The 17,555-nt window shown below is 36.0% G+C and overlaps 1 protein-coding gene across 3 annotated transcripts; it reads right to left on the bottom strand.

Moving 5' to 3' along the window:
- Positions 1 to 4,296: 4,296 nt before the first annotated feature.
- On the bottom strand, positions 4,297 to 13,651 carry LOC121741909 (transmembrane protein 184A-like). 3 transcript variants are annotated; one of them, XM_042134860.1, is made up of 8 exons: positions 13,389 to 13,651; positions 13,022 to 13,176; positions 12,710 to 12,914; positions 9,164 to 9,237; positions 7,439 to 7,588; positions 6,521 to 6,806; positions 4,979 to 5,212; positions 4,297 to 4,887 (listed from the first exon to the last, which is right to left on the bottom strand). In XM_042134860.1, exons 3-8 carry the CDS (start codon positions 12,854 to 12,856, stop codon positions 4,522 to 4,524), a joined length of 1,257 nt encoding a protein of 418 aa, XP_041990794.1. In that variant the 5' UTR covers positions 12,857 to 12,914; positions 13,022 to 13,176; positions 13,389 to 13,651; the 3' UTR covers positions 4,297 to 4,521. The 3 variants fall into 3 exon arrangements, with proteins under 3 accessions (XP_041990794.1, XP_041990795.1, XP_041990796.1); XM_042134861.1 differs by having other exon boundaries at positions 12,710 to 12,859; XM_042134862.1 differs by lacking the exon at positions 13,022 to 13,176 and having other exon boundaries at positions 12,710 to 12,859.
- Between the last annotated feature and the right edge of the window lie 3,904 nt (positions 13,652 to 17,555).

The following is a 17,555-nucleotide window of genomic DNA, read 5'->3' as shown; positions in this document are numbered from 1 at the left end:
TCATTAGGGAGCTCAGTCAAACTCCAACCATGTGACTGATATTACAATCAAAGTAACAAATAATCTTGAATACAGAATAGACCTATCTATTACACAAGATTACAGTTCACTCCAAACTCCAGCTTCTTCAACCTTGCACACTTGACAAACGAATTAGTACTACAAAGATCAGATCCTTTCAGATCTGAAGCCGTTACACGTATGAACACAAGATGCAATGAAAGAAAACACAGAAGAAAAATTGCTTTGGCTCAGACACTCGCCGATAGCACAAGTCTATTCTCAAGAACACATATCCAAAAGGAGCACAGCAGAATCAACCGGTGATTAACCTCACCCTCCAGATTCCAGCTCAAACAGACTCCTACATCCCAGATCTACACCGTCTGAGAACACCTCACACCGAAACCCTCAAAGACAGAAACCCTAGTTCTCAACCAACACCGGCAACCGAAGTAGTTGCCCTTACTGCTACTGTAGCAAGGTCTACAGCCCTTTCAACCGAGAGAGAACTCACAGAAACCGCCGGAGAACCGTCGGAGAAGAGAGCAGAAGAGAGAGAGACAGAGAGAGTTTCGGAGAGCTTCGAGAAGGAGAGAGAGTGAATATCAAAGAATGAATAGAAGTGAATGGACTCACCTCTCACATAACAAGCACACACCACAATCCAACGGCTGAAAGCCTTGATCCGGGTGAGAGAACACGTGGCTGCATCTGGAGAGTGAGAATTAGTTTTGGGCCAAGCCCAACACAGCATTGTCTGGGCCAAGGAAAAAACCAGCCCAAATGAAGGTCCACCAATTTATTCAACAATAATTATTTGGGAGATATTGCTCTTTCCTTTTCAAGCATTGCAACGAATAAGTTAGCATGCCTAACGCTAACCGCCATCTTTATTGATTAATTATCTTAATTATTGATTATTGTTTATTGTTAATCGGGTTGTGTGGTTGTTTTACGGTGTTTGCCTTTCTTTGTTTATCGCAAATCAATTGACTTATGACTCCGAATGTAATTATTGTTAATGTCAATGTAATTTTCAGATGCAAGTACGCCTGTGAATAATAATTACTACTATTATCGTAAATTGACTAATGACTCCGGTCTCCAAATGCAACTAGGAGGAGCTTTCCTCAATAATAGAATATTGGCACAGGTTCACATTTTCATGAACTATATTTCTTTGATAGTTGAATGCAACAAAAAATATATATATTTCTCCGTCCATTTCTTGTTCACTTATTATATGTCTATTTTGATTTTACGAGTAAGTGTTTGTTACTTAATACTCCATCTAACCTATTAGAAATGAAACGTTTTCTTTTTTGGTCTGTCCCATTAAACTTGAAACGTTTCTAAAAATGGACACAATACTCTCTCTACTTTTTCTTCTCTCTTACTTTACTCTCTCTTCATTAACTCACAAAACAATACTACATAAAATCCCGTACCGAAAAGCAAATGTTACATATTTAATGGGACGGAGGGAGTATTCTTTTTCCACAAAAATAAATCTAATTTTCATATATATAGACATATAAGATAAAAAATAATCGTATCTATTGAATTAAGATATGAACGGACTAGATTGCATTTTACGTGTTTTGATAGTACTATATATTGATCTGCATTGTGGGGGCATTATTGTCAAACATAAATATGAGATTAATTAAATTTGATGGAGCGAGATTTCAATCAAATGTTTGTTTAATCATAATATTATCTAATAAATGTACCTAAACTAGTAATACTGCTAGATATGGCAACACGTTCGTTTATAATAAAAGTTTTTTACATTATATTCTGGCATGAAAATATCTCAACATAATTAGAAGATGGAAATTTTCCTTATATATTATGAAATGTTACTTAAATTGCAATGGATATTAATCATATTATGATGTACTACAATATTGCAATGCATAATTAAATACTGTCACGGCATACCCCATTTGTACAATACATATCCAAGTCGGGCTTAGCGAATAGCCCAACTATTAGCCTAGGCCCATTCTGAGCCCAAACACCCAAGCCCATTTAGCAAGTGTGCCGATTCTTATGATTTTTTAATTCTTATTCCGAAGAAATTGCATGCAGCTCTCCCAACCGTGCGCAATTATACAAAAATATTAATTAAATAATAGACAAATATTAATTGATTCCAATTAATGTAATTGAGTAATTTAATTAGGATTAATTATTTTTGAACATAAATTAGAGTTTATTAATCTTAATTAAGATTTATTGAACTATAATTACAATTTAATCTGGATGGATGCATCACGTATCCGAATCTTTATTAGTTGAGAGTGCATTTTCATCATTAATTAACAAATAAAATAAAGCTAGTTTAGAAGGAATCATAAAAGTTGCAGCAAGCCAAATTGAAATGGTTAAAGCAAATTTCTATCTAATCCAACATCATGATGTCAGTTGTATTATTTAGTTGATCTGTTGTTGGATGACAAATCTTTGAATTATTAAACGAGAGAAAGAGTTTGCAATGATCAAGTCAAGTTGTAAAGAGCAAAAAATAATAAAGTTAGAATTAGTCTATTGCCTTATCACACACTTTGAGCTACCTTTTCCAACTAATACACATAAGCATAAGGAGTAGACTAACTATAAATAAGCCCCATCCACAAAACATACCTCAACAATTTTACAAATTATAATAAAATCGAATTAACGAGCTTTTTTCGAGCCGAGCTAGCCAGCATGCGGTGGCCGATGCCTTGCCGATCAAGGAAGAATCTAATGAGGACGGAGTCGAGGATGGACATCGAGGAGATAGTGAAGATGAAGCTGGAGAGGATCGAGGAGGAAGAGGAGACGAGTCGAGAGGGGAATGGCACGATGATTAAGCTTCGAACGGAGTCGAGCAAGGTGAGAAAGAGTGATTCGGTTGTCAAAATTGGGAAGGCTTTTGGTTCAAAACGGAGGTTTAAGGATTCATATGTTATATTCATGAATGGATTTGCTTCAAAGGGTGGTCTTGGTGGAATCCCTAGATATTAATTTCATCACTATGTTTTTATTTAATCTGTATATAATTTTTTTTTGATTTAGTAACTTTAAATCTGTTACTAGAGTTGTTGATCTGTTTGGTATTTCTTGATCTAAACTTGGTTGAGTAGTATTCACGAGATATCATTTTCAGTTGGTGGATCATTGGCTTTAGTTTCTAATCACGAGGCGTTTACTTTTGAAAATTAATGGCCTCTTATGATATTGACATTATCTGATTTGATCCTTTTTCAGTTTTTCTTCTTGGTGCACATGCAAACAAGACTTTGTATTTAACCCTAGTTGAATAAGGATAAATTGTCAAATAAATCAAAAAAGATGTCGAATTTTGGCTCATCATACTCTTTACAAAATCTGACAATTAAATAACAAAAGATAGAAATTTTTGGCAATTATTCAACTTGTTTATTTTCCAGCAAAATAAGAGGGGATGTGAAGTCGGTCTTGAATACGTGAATCATATGATTGCACACTAAATCAAATGTTGTCGTTTTGTCAAACGTTGTTTTGTCCATGTATTCAAGATCGATTGTCGCATCATCTCTTATTTTGCCGGGAAATAGACCAATGGAATAATTGCAAACTTTAAATTTCGTAATTTAATTTTCAGATTTTGAAAAGTGTAGAACGGACCAAAATTTGATCATCTTTTATGATTTATTTGCAATTTGCCAATATAGCATAACCTAGAAGCACACACAAAGATAGATTAAAACTTTGTAAATTCCTGAAAACCACACAAAAAGATAGATTAAAACTTTGTACTAATTCTTATTCCTACTCCAATTTTAGTGTTGGTGAGATTTAAACTTTGGACCTTCAACCACAGTATTACCCACGCAACTACTAAATCATCCCCAAAAAGCTTTTTATCTACATAATAAATTAAATAAAAATATAAATCACATCTCAACTTGCAAAGACATGGTATCACTTTAGTTATGCCACTATCACTATAAGCTGGGCCCAAAGTAGAAACTTAAAAGAATCAAAGAAGTATAAAAGATTACCCAATTATGTTTAGTTTGTCACGTTTATTTAAAAAGATGGAATATGGCAGAAGTTTACTCTAGGGCAATTACACCCAATAACAATTTGTCAGGATATTTAAACCCAATTATCAAGTGCTGGTTTATTTTGTGTGTGAGATTACTTTTAGAGATTAGCATTTGCGTTAAAGAGACGAAATCGATCATTTATCCAAAAATATAACCAAATGAGATGCGTGATCACTGCTCAATCGTTTTAGAAAGTAAAGGGCAGTAAGAATATTCATCAAACAAAAGCAAGAAATATTAGTTCCGAAACAATCAAGACATTCAACCAACAATGTAACCTCCTATACGAAATGTCAAAACATGTCTCTACAACAACTATATGTACATATCATAATGCCAGCAGATTCTAGTGACACAGAGACCTACTTTCTTTTCACTTTTTTAGGGGGAAAAAAGGAACATACACGGCATTCAGATGCTCTACAGACCGCATCCGTCACCTTGTCTCGGATTCATTAGCTGCTGGAACCTCTGCTGGGTAACTAGACATGTCTATGTCAACAAGTGAAAGATCATAGGGCACAGAGTCAGCATTCGATGTATCCATGAGCAACGAAGAGTTTACAGCCTCCAATTTTAGAGTATCTGGTGCAGCATCTGAATTTTCAGGAGTTCTACTCCCCGACGATGATACACTGGATAATTGCACATCTTCCAGCTTGTTCCCATACATGTTTTTGTTTCTTCTAACTGTGTCCATTTCAAGACCAGTTGGGACAAATGTCCGTGCCCTGTACTTTCTTGCTCCATCTTCGCTCTCACTAGGATTGTAGAGCACATAATCATGGTAGGTAGGTGCAAACTGCGCAAAAATTCCAGATGCAGATTGTGAGAATACTTTTAGTACGAAGCATGAATTCCATTTGAATGAAGCCCTCAAGCTTTGATCTTACCTGGTGTACTGTATCATGGTAAAAGTCATTCAATTTCAAAGCATGGGCAAGGCTTGCAGTAAAGCCGTGATTTGTGCCGATATTTGCACCAGAATACTCTTGGTAAGGGAAGGCATATAGATGCCCAATGGCCGCAATAAGCATCTCCACACAGATTATAAAATTTTGAAATTCTGCAGCTTCTGTAGTATCTTTAATAAGTTCAAACTTAGCAGCAAGAAAAACCAAAACACCCTGTAAGAGAAAATTCATCATGATGAAGCACACAAGATAGGTTATCAAGCACATAACAACACCCGTTCCAAAATAACAGCAACTTTGAAATCTAAGGCATCCCATTGCAATCCAGAAAAGGTAAAAGCAAATGTGAAACAATAGGCAAGCCACAGAAAGTGACTAGAAACACGACAAAAAAATGCTCTAGTTATGATAGTAAACATTAAACACAAGCCCCCAGTCCCAGCATCTGCCACAGCACTATGAGATGGATAAGATATAATTCTTTTAAACCTGATGACAAGACTCATGGTTTACTCTATACTCCAAATCTAATTCTACAGATGAGGAGATAGCATGGAAGTGATGGTGGCCACATAGAGATAGGCTAATGTGATTATCATTAATCAGAAAAGATATGAGAAAATACATAGGATGGCAAGAATGATACTGCATCTGAAGTAGAAGCATGTGTAAGTACAACACAACGTTATCTACCATGAATCCATAATTCAGTAGGAGTGTAGGACACCTCTTCTCATCATCAGGAATCTTAGATTGAACATATATACAGTGATTATATTTATAGCTAGCTCACTGTGTTTTGCTGTTGATGGCTCAGAGTAACAGAAACACACATCTTGACTTGTGAGTCTATTTGATGAGTATGCAAGAGCAACAATACGAAACCAGAGAACAGTTGAAATACTAGACACATATTCGTTGAGTCGCAGTTGAAACAAGAGATCAATGCATAATGAAGAAAACATATTACAAACAAAGACAGTTTTCCTAGAAATCTCTTCCTTCCAAGCAATTTGCTGCTACATCTCTAGATATTTCATCCTAAGTAACAACTTTTCATCATTTTTAGACTAACTAATCTTATGGTCTTAGAGACAGTTTAATACTCCCTCCGTCCCACTCAAGTTGTCCACATTCTTGAGTAGCACGGGATTTTAGGAGGAATTGTTAGGTGGAGTAAGTAGAGAGAAAAAAGGTAGTTGAATATTTTAATGAGGAGAAAGTTAAGAGGGATTTATTTCCAAATATAGCAAGTGGACATCTTGGGTGGAACAAACTAAAAAGGAAAGGTGGACATCTTGAATGGGACGAAGGGAGTTCAAGACTAGTCTAAGAGAACCACTAAATAAACAAAACAACTTAATCGAATAAGATATAGCAGCTTATATACTACTAACACAGTTAACTTAATATCTGATATATGATGGGGACACTCAAGTCAAAGAACAGGACATATGTAGGTGGAAAGTAAAGAACAAGGAATGTTTCAACATAGCAATAGAAGCAATGTTCTGATCTTACCTGCCAGTATGTAAGAAATACTACAGATTTGATTATGATGAACTTGGGAACAGGATTGAATGGATGGAGTAACTCTCTGCAAGCTACATAAAACAAGGCCAATGCATAAAGTGCCATCGAGTATGAGATGGTATAGGTAATGGTGAGGTAAAGATATGATTGTAGTGGATTGAAGTTTCCATCTTCATATTTCCCTTTCGCATAAAGCATTAAGGTAACAATGACTAAAATGGGCTTCAAGATCACAAACTGCAGACATCCTTGTTTGCACCTACGTATAAAACGCCTGTACAGCATAGCAACCATAGGTTAACTAAGAACAACCTAAGGAAGCTCAACATTCCCATGGACAGCATCCATAGGGCAATATCCGTTCCATTGAAAATTTCAGAGGTTCCAAATAATACAGCATAAACAAGATTTGAAGGAGAATTCATTAAGTACGACTGAGCAACAGGACAAAAACAATAATTGCTCAAAATGATGAAAAGCAACAGGTAACATGTAAAACCAATTACAAAAACAGCTACACAACTAACTGACCCGTGCCAATTAAATCAGGCAATCCAACAATTCTCGAAAAATTGAAGATTAATAAGCCACTATTTCTCAGCAATTAAATTATTAGTGTCTGCTGCATCAACAAATTAACTAATGAAATACCTTCAAATATAGTAGTCTTAGAATATACAATTTGACGGAAAAAAAAGAATTCGATAATCAAGTATATAACCATGTAGATAAACCTACTCTCAACCTCCCCCCCCCCAAAAAAAAAAAATCAGCATAATATATTAAAACACACTAAAATTGAAAGAAACTAAACAGATGGTACAGTGGATGATTATGATGCCTACATTAAATACTTGTCTCCACTCAAACAATTTATATTTTCATGGATTACTAGTAGTGACTTACCCATCCAAAGGAATTGGAGGAAAGCAACACGTCATTAGGCACCAATTTGGCTGCAGAACTTTACCAGACAGACTTACGACAACAGCTCCTGGACCACCAACCCATGCTAGGCACAGTGACAAAAAATTATAGATGACCCATGCTTCGTACCTTCAAAAGACAAGCACATTAAGAATAATCATATTCATCCTATTAAAAAAGAATAATCATATTCATGGATCAAAAAATCTAAAAACAGCATATTGGACCAATTATGTAATTTGAAGAATTGAGGCATGAAAAATACCTAGCAAGGCAAAAAAATAGTAGTCACACCGTTCCGTGGTAATAGAGATGTTTTTCCATTTGGGGACAAAGACTTTTTGAGCAAAAAGAAAATGGTTATGAGAGGACAAATAAGATACTAATAATCATTCAGGAAATATTAGGATACCATGCATACAAAGTAATAGTTGAGCCCTTAAGCTTATGCCATTAATATTTGGCTCACAATTCACGTGAGCACAGAGCAGTCAAGTCATTCAACGATTTTATTCAACTTTATGGTGCACTACAAAAAGATGAGAATTATGTTGAGTATCATCACAAACCTATGCCCATCGAGAAATAATTATTTCTTTATCACTTGCACAATATCTCGGATAGATGGACAATGAACTCAATCCCAAATACTAGAAAGAAAAGCAAGGTTCCATCTTATGGACGAATAAGATGGGTGTCCAGCTTCAAGAATTGAATTTAACTCCAACACAGTCTCTCCCATACTAAACTAAAGGAAAAATAATATTTCTAGGGAGTCACTAGTATGAAGGAGGATGTTATAATTATGGAATGGAATTATGATGGAAAGGATTGAAATAAATGTATCCATAAGGAATGTGGTATGAATGAAATATAATTCCTTTTTTTCGTTGAATTGAACTTGAATGGCAGTGTAATTCCTATACTAGTGTAAGAAATTTTCATTATTACAATTGATAATCACTAATTAGATACAATTAACAATTTAAGATTTATCATTATTAGTATTAGTATTAGTATTAGTATTATTAATCTTTTTAAAATTAGAGCCCAAACTTTGACTTCATGGTGAATTTTAAACTTAAAAATAGATTAAAGATATCTTTGTATTTATCTCCGGTAGCCTAATAGCCGAGACAGAAAAATAGGTAAATACTAAGCAGGGGAGGATCATTTGATGATATCCGCATGGGATGGGCATTCCTTTAGAAATGATTATTCCTACAAGAAAAACATTTTAACCTCATAATCAGGACCATTACCTAGCGTTCATTCATGATTTTTTTCTAGAAGGGGGTTCCGGGAGTGATGGAAAAGAAACCATATAACAATAAATACAATAGTTCATCAAGACAAGCAATACTCGATGAGTATGCAATTAAAAACAAAATCGATGAGAATATACTACTCAAGACTTAATAAAATAATATGAGGAATTTTATAGAAAGAATGAAGAAAAAGAGTGACAAAAGAGTCAACCAAATACAAAAATGACTTTTATCCCCAAAAAAGGGAATGAAGGTCAAGAGGACATAGGCAATAAAGTTATGCTGCTTATGCAATCACCACTCTTCAGTACTTATTAACAGCCATTTGTTTTTTAAGAAGGGAGCATAATAGAGATTCTCATACATATTACCCATATTGTGCAAATATAAAGAGAGATTCAAAAACAAAGAAAGAAATGTCTTCAGCCATACTTACATTTCTCTTATTGAATTGAAGTAAATTGTGCTTTTGTTTAGGACCAGAGATAAGAAAGACATCAATGCATAAACCTGTTAGATAACAGATATCAAGATGGTCAGGACACTCAACCAACATGATAAAGCGAATTTGAAATATGTCCAGTTCAACCTCTACTCAAACAAATCAACTATTTTTTTCTATTTTGCTTCTGGCATGAGCACAAAAATATAAATATAGAAATATCAGATATAACGGCATAACAAGTACAGAAATATCCTAAAAGGCCATAAGTTTGTCTTTAATTATTAGAAGTCCAGAAGTCTTATCCTTAAACAGTAGAAGTCAATAAGTTTAACTTTAAATGTCATCTAGATTTCCTTAGTATTTTGAGAGTCCTATAAATAAGTTCACATAGATTTCAGAGGAATGGCAAGTCATGAATTTAGTAAAATCATGGTATTAAACCGTAGGGCCTTGTATGAGGATTAGCCTCGCAAGAGGAGTATTTTTTGTTTCATTTCAATTATTATATCAATATATTTTCTGTTCGTCCTGTTCGTTCCAACTTTTCTCGCCTCTTTTCCCTAACACAGGCATGACATCAAGAATAAGGTTTACGATTCAGTTAGTTAAAGTTTCATCTTGATATCGGGTGTCTACGATAATATGTTATATTTATATTTTACATGTGATGTTGGAAGGATCTTTCTCTAGTTAAGGAGTTTTTTCAAGGAATTTCAGTTAGACCTGCCATCAATCATTAAGACAGTAGAATAAGGTAATAAAGATCAACCCACCTTATTATCACAGTTACAGATATATTCTAAAATACTGGCCACTCACAAACAAGAGCCTTATTCTTTATCCTATATCAGATCTGTTATAGACATTCCTAATACTGCTACTTAAGTATTTCCTTACTGATTGATTAAGTTACTTAGGGTTAGAAGAATAAAAGGATGGAACAGGCTTTTGTTTTGGGGGCCCTAGTTTCCTTTGGTTATTAAATCCTAGAGTTAAGTCATTTAGAGGCTCCTGAAAAGTTATCCTACTTGAGTCAACTGATATGGGCAGCTGTATCCGTTCTTGGCGCTCGCGACAGGTTCCTCAAGCTCATATTTTTCTTCTCTTTTTATATTTTTACTTTCATTATAAAGTTTGGTTTGAAAGTCCTTTTCATCTTTAAATACCCTTCACATTATCAATTTGCCCAACCTTCCGGATGCAAAAAAGGATGAAGAAGATGGTAGTGAAGGGTGTTGACTCGACAATTGATTGCATATTCAACAGTAAATAGAATCGAGAAGGTGCTGCTGCAATACATCTTTTTCTAGGATTGCTGCCTCTGAAAAACGTCAACACAAAAAATGTCAGCGCAGTCACTGACATTTCTAATAATATTTATAAATAACAATTATGTGATTAATTATATTTATTTTGTAGATTCATACAAAAAAGAGAAATAGGCTCGAGCATAAGAGGATGTAAGATTTGGTTTATGTGAAATATAACCAAAAATTGCATGATAGGAACAAGCTTAGTGCAACCGATGAATTTGATCCTATTATTCTCGATGATATTGATGAGTGCAATGAGTGGCTAGTTGGGGAGTTGGATGATGATGATGATATTGATGGTGGTAATCATTTGGTTCATGATGACGATGACACACTTGATTGGAACATGGTGTATAAGGCTTTGGGTGTTGGAGAGCCTAGGACATATACTAGGTCAAAGAAGAGGAAAGAATCTTCTACATCTAGTTCAAGTTGTCTTAGAGTTTCTAAGAAAAAAGAACCTATCATACCTAGAAAAGGGAAAGGGAAAAGGAAAAGGCTTGCGCTTGTAGATGAAGAATCGGAAGAGGAAGAATTTGAGGATAGTGTAAGTGGAGATCAAGAGGATGAAGCAATGGAGGATGAAGATGAAATGGATGCCGATGATAGTGATGATGATGAGCTAGAAGACTATGTTGAGCTTGATGATTGATGTCTATTGAGCTTATCATGGTTTTATGTTTTGTTGAACACTTGAACTAAAGACTTTAATTGCTAGACTTTTATATAATTGTTTTCTAATTTATGCTTTATTACATGTTTTTAGAGTTTTTAATGTTATATTTTTATTATTTTCTAATTTTTTGAATTATATATGAATATATAAATATTATTTTATATATTTAATTAATGACCGCTATATCCCGCCATACCGATACGCTATATCCCTGTGGCATTTTTCGGGCGAACCGCCATGAACCGCTATACTGCTTTGACAACATTGGCGCAGTGGTAGTTCCTTCCATTCAGTATTGCATAGAAGCATCCATTTTGATTTCAGTCGCGCACAAACAACTGTGAGAACTCCTGCAAGGCACTTATTCCTCTCCGTGATAGGCACTTGTCTCTCTCCCTGAGACAGCAGCGCCAAATCTCTCCTCTTCTTGAGACAGTGCTTGCACAGCTACCTGAGTGTGTCAATACTATAAAGGGCCGATGCTTGTCTCACTCATGTAGCAATTAAAAAGAAGCTCGTAGATCCTCCATAGCCAAAGGTTGTAGACAATGCACTAGACTTTTTGCTTCATATATGTGCATTGGAGACATCATCTTTAAATGGACACTTCATTGCCAATTTCTCTCTATCTTTTGACGGGTGTGTGCCATAGTTCTAAGATTTTTTATACCAAAGATGTGAGTAAAACTCAAATTGAAAAGACGAATACGTCCCCAAAGTTCACCGTGTGTCACATAATGGAGAAAAAGAAAATTGGGGGGTCTAATTCGTAGCCAGGAGCCCAAATCCTTTGAGCAACATTCCCCCTATACCAAAGGCTTAAAAGTGCTTTGTCCTATCCATCAGACAATGTGATTCCGAAGGGAGGAACTTTCATGAGTACCACAATTCAAACATGGGTGAAAAAAGAATTGGGGGGAACGTCTTTGTACTGGATCCCTTTTTCATGCCTCATTTCAAAGGAACCTCAAAGTTGCTTATTTCATTATTCCATCAGATTACGAATTTCCTTTCAGTCGAAGGCAGGATTAGGTGTTCATGCAGTCAAGCATTGGACGGCTTTTTAAACTTTTACCTACACAGTGAGTTTCTTATCATAATATTATTATTACAAAAACCAGTTTGTCCGAGAACCTATGTTTAAAATGATAACAATAACAATTATGTTTTTAAGGGCTTTTCCTACGACATGACATTTAAATTAAACTTTGTTCTCACAGTTCATTTAATTGTTGAACTGTATGAATTATACCTTGATATTGTTTATGATAAGAATTGTAAAAGGCACGTTATGTTAACCCACAAATCCAGTTAAAACAACCAAAGTTTCATGCTCAATAGATGCCTGGCATCCGAGAATTTACAAACTTGGTAGTTGAAATAAAACCCTGCATGACAACACAAGACACGCTTCCAAAGTCTTCCAACTAAAGTAATTTAGAAACACTATATAAAAGAAAGTAGCCAAATAACGATTGTGAACTATTAGCAGCAGCAAGAACAGCAAAGCCAAGCAGTAAGTGCAACATAGAGCAGTAAGATACTTACAGGAACCATAAAGATGATTCGGACAATGTATCTCTGATATGTGGGCTCAGTATAATTCAAAAGATGCTTGTAAATGTGGAGAACTGCCAATGTCATTGCGCCAATTGTACAAGGCAATGCTATCAGTATGTAGTATATTGGCCCCATCCCCTATGCAGACACTAAACGTCAGTCACCCAAACGACGCTCTTCTCCAAGAGAAATCCTAATCGATTAACAAACAGCAATCATTTATGTGATGGTACAAAATAAATAGAGAAAGGGTAGTTCAAAATCTAAGAAGCGGATAACATATTATCACATAATTACTACCTTAATGCTTGAATTCAGAACTTCCCCAATCCGGCTGCTGATTTGGAAAATTTTTTATTGCAATACACCAATCCAACTATTTTCTCCGAATCCCTTTTAAAAATGTAAGAACCCTAATCCCTACCAGAAGGGGGTATAGGTTCCCACAGCAGAAACTGGCATTGCAAACAATGATCAGAGGCTAGTTGAAAAAATTACTATAAAAACATCCAATTAAGTCGAGACTACGGGAAATAACGAAAATCCAAAATGGGTTCCGGAAAGGGCAACATAAAGATAAATACTGTCGCTACAAAGTATATAATGAACAACGCTGCCAATCTTGCAGATCAAATTGAACATAAAACGAAAAAAATTGTGAACTCACATTATCGATGTAATCGGCGGAAAGAACCGGCAATTGTTCCCAAAAATGGTGATGAGATATCGAGCGAATAAAAAGCGAAATGATCGGAATTGAAATAGAATGAACTGGGATTGGTGTAATCAATCAAGGGAAAGAACAAATTCTTGCGCTGTAAATGAATGCTAGCGGGAGAAGACACCTCGTGACAGACTGGCACTAATGGCGGCTTTAGATTACGTAGATTTTTCTGCTGTGTGAGATTATTTTCTAGTACTAGGAAATAACAAAATGAGTATTAGTATTGGAAAAGAGAAATCAATTGAGTTCCTTTTATTTAATGGAGAATTGGTGGTATTTCACTATGAGTAGCTCTCAATTGAACTAATAATAAGTGATATTCAATGACATTTGCTGCTCTATGAAAAAGTGACATCTTATATAATCATAATCATAATCATAATCATAAGAGTTAAAAGGACACAATTGGTCCGAAACATATCACCATTTTACAGTTTTAGTCCTATACTTTTTTTTTGGATATTTTGGTCTTATACATTTCAAATCGGATCACATTTGGTCCTGAGCTAACAATTCCGTTAAAAACTAACGGTCAACGGGTTTAATCCCGATTTTGACGACATTAGACTTTTAATTTTGATTTTTTACTCCCTAATTATTTTAGTAAATATTCATTTAAAATATCATAAATAAATTAATAGATTAGGGCTCCCCACCAAATCCACCAGCATTCCGTCCACAAAAATCGTCTGATTCCCCCTAAAATTCCACTGCACCTTCATCACCGTCTTCTTATCCATGCACACCCACAAAATCGGATTCTGCTCCATTTCCCCTCCGCCGCACCGGATCAAGACATCGTGCGCGCCACTGCCCTCGCTGAATCTCGCCTTTGTCGAGTACACCGCGCTCTCGGAGAAATGCTCCTGCCGCGACACCAGCGCGAATTTATTTTTTTGGTCAGAAACAAGTGTAGTTGAGAAATTAGGCTTTCCATGGCTTCAGAGTTGCGGGCATAGGAGTCGGAGTTCCGGTCAAGCATATCGGGCAGTACACTGCTAGAGCAAAAGTATCAGGACGGGCAGAGGGGCAAATTCTGCCTCCGCCGCAGTGAAATTGATCGGCTCGAAGCCGGTAACTGAATTCTTCTAGCTAAAGTGTCGTAGCATTTCTGATCTCTCTCTCAACACTTGTTTCTGATCTCCATAAGAAGAGGAAGAGGAAGGAAGAAGATGAAAGATGAGAGGAAGGAAAAGATGAAAGAAAATGAGCGATGTAAGGAAGATGAAATAAGCCCTAATCTATTATTTATTTCTGATATTTTAAATGAATATTTACTAAAATAATTATGGAATTAATTAGGGAGTAAAAAATCAGAATTAAAAGTCTAATTTGGTCAAAATCGGGATTAAACCCGTTGACCGTTAGTTTTTAACGGAATTGTTAGTCCAGGACCAAATATGATCCGATTTAAAATGTACATGACCAAAAAATCCGAAAGATAAAGTATAGGACCAAAATTGTAAAATGACCATATGTTTAGGACCAATTTTGGCCTTTACTCTAATCATAATAATACACGTTTCATTAACTTTTCATAAAATAACTTAATATCTTCCTCATACAAACAAATCACTAATGATACCCAATAATAGCACTTTAATTACTAATCTAACCCACAATTTAGATATTAAATTATTCACTAGCATGAGAGGATGGTTCCCTTCTTGCAAAAAAAAAGTTTGAAACTCCAACCCTAAACCCCTCATATTATGGCCCGACTGTATTGTGAGGGGTGATTAATCAGGGTACGCAGTAGTCTGCTAAGGGGTGGACCGTAACCCACAGTCCTGCTAGAAGTCCACCTCCTAAGGTCTCACACGTATGCATAAGAGATGTTGCAACTACACGGGAGTAGTTGGAATCGATCATTGGCCATTCTTGGAATTCTGCCCATCCAGAACCAACCACCCTATGAGCACCTGAGAGTGTGATTCTCTGATTGTATCTTTCGTAATCGTTTTATGTTTGCATACTATTGATATACTACTATATGTTTGGATAGGTTGATTGAAGGAGATAGAGACGTGATATATAGATGCTGCAATAGAGTAGTAATAAAATGCAAACTCTAAATATTGTACAAACTTCAAACTGTGATCTGAACCGTTAGAAAATGCCAACAGATGACAAAATCACATCAACAAAAAATGTCAACACAGTTTCAACTGTTGATATTGTGTTGACATTTTTTGGGAGAGGAAAGACCATGATCAAATCAATGAAGAACACACCCACACAGATAATTTGTCGAACACTAACTGTGCAGCAGATAACCAAAACAAGATTTGAAGACACAGGGCTTTACGTGGTTCGGTTTCAAAGAACCTACGTCCACGGGAGAAAGGGGATTATTTTATTAATCAATTGCTTACAACACTCGAGACACACTCGCTCAAGAACATGTTATACACTCGCTGATTACAATTTACTCTCCAACACTCTCTGAAATCACGATCAAGAGACTAGTAAAAGTAGCTATCAAGTGAGTAGATTGAGGGGATGAAAAACTAACTAATGATGAAGCTATGTTATACACTCGCTGATTACAATTTACTCTCCAACACTCTCTGAAATCACGATCAAGAGACTAGTAAAAGTAGCTATCAAGTGAGTAGATTGAGGGGATGAAAAACTAACTAATGATGAAGCTCGGATCAACATTTATATGTTGCCCTATCTTTGGTTGTAACCACTCCAAAAAAACTTCCCTAATCTGTTGAGATAACAGTCTCTCAACTCATTCTTGAGTTCCTTTCTTGAACCGAAGACTAGCCGTTGCTACACTCATTGTGTCAGCCTTTTAACCCAACAAATCTCCACCTAGGATTTACAATGATCAACCTTAATCCCCTCTGTCTCCATCTTCAAACTTTACCTCTTGAGAACTCCCACCAAATCCAAGCAATGATTATACTTGGCAATTGGCAAGACTTTTGTCAACATATCTGCAAGATTGTTTTCAGTCCCTACCTTTGGTATCTTCATTTCCCCTTTACTGACTTCATCCCTCACAAAATGCAGCCGGACGTCGATATGTTTGCTCTGCTCGTGGAACACTTGATGCTTGGACAAACTTATGGCACTGTTGTTGTCACAATGCAGAGTGACTGCCTTTTGTAAGATCCCAAAGTCTTTGAGAATTCCCTTGATCCAGAAACTTTCTTTCAACACTTCAGCTAGAGCAATGTATTCAGCCTCGGTGGTAGACAAGACAACCACTGACTGCAATCCAAACTTCCATGAAACTGCTGAGCCATAAAGTGTGAAAATATATCCTGTCTGAGATTTTCTATAATCGAAGTTAGTAGCAAAAATCTGAATCGCAGAAGCCCATAGTTGCATCTTTACTGACATCATAGTCTCTTTTATACAATATCCCTCTACTTTCAGACTCCTTTAAGTACCTCAGTACCCACTTCAAAGCCTGCTAGTGAGTTTTGCCCGGGTCTGCCATGTACCTACTAACACAGCTTATAGCATGGGCAATGTCAAGTCTCGTGCACACCATCGTGTACATCACACTGCCCACTATGCTAGCAAACAGTATTCTTTGCATTTGTGATCTTTCTGCATCAGTTTTAGGCTTCTGTTCAGCACTTAATCTAAAATGCTGCCCCAGGGGAGTCCCAACTGTTTTTTGATTCACTCATCTGAAATTTCTTCAAGACTTTACTCACATAGTCTTGCTGAGTTAACCATAATATGCCTTTGCTTCTGTATCTGATAATGTCCATTCCTAAGATTCTTTTGGCTTCCCCTAAATCCTTTATTTCAAATCTGCTACTCAAATCCCTCTTGACCAGATCAATCTCTGTTTGCTCGATCCTGCAATGAGCATATCATCTACATATAGAAGTACGTATGCTACTTTCACCCCATCTCTCTTCTTCATGTAAACACAGCCATCATATTTTGAACTTTCAGGTCCAATAGTCATCATGTGCTCATCAAAACGCTTATTCCATTGCCTGATGCTTTGCTTCAGGCCATAGAGGCTTCTTTTCAATAAACACACTTTGTCTTCATTTCCAGGTTCTATAAAACCCTCTGGCTGCTCCATATAGATGCTTTCCTCCAGTTCTCCATGAAGAAAAGTTGTCTTCACGT

Source organism: Salvia splendens, chromosome 7, assembly GCF_004379255.2.
Source record: "Salvia splendens isolate huo1 chromosome 7, SspV2, whole genome shotgun sequence".
Taxonomy (NCBI): Eukaryota; Viridiplantae; Streptophyta; class Magnoliopsida; order Lamiales; family Lamiaceae; genus Salvia; species Salvia splendens.
The sequence above is the reverse complement of the archived record's forward strand: the minus strand, read 5'-3'. Positions and strand labels throughout refer to the sequence as shown.

Coding starts and splice junctions, on each gene's coding strand:
- LOC121741909 (XM_042134860.1), bottom strand. CDS start 12,856: ATGGGGCCAATATACTACATACTGATAGCATTGCCTTGTACAATTGGC. Junction 9,238..12,709: donor GAATCATCTTTATGGTTCCT/GTAAGTATCTTA, acceptor GTTATCTAACAG/GTTTATGCATTGATGTCTTT. Junction 6,807..7,438: donor CCTCCAATTCCTTTGGATGG/GTAAGTCACTAC, acceptor TATGCTGTACAG/GCGTTTTATACGTAGGTGCA.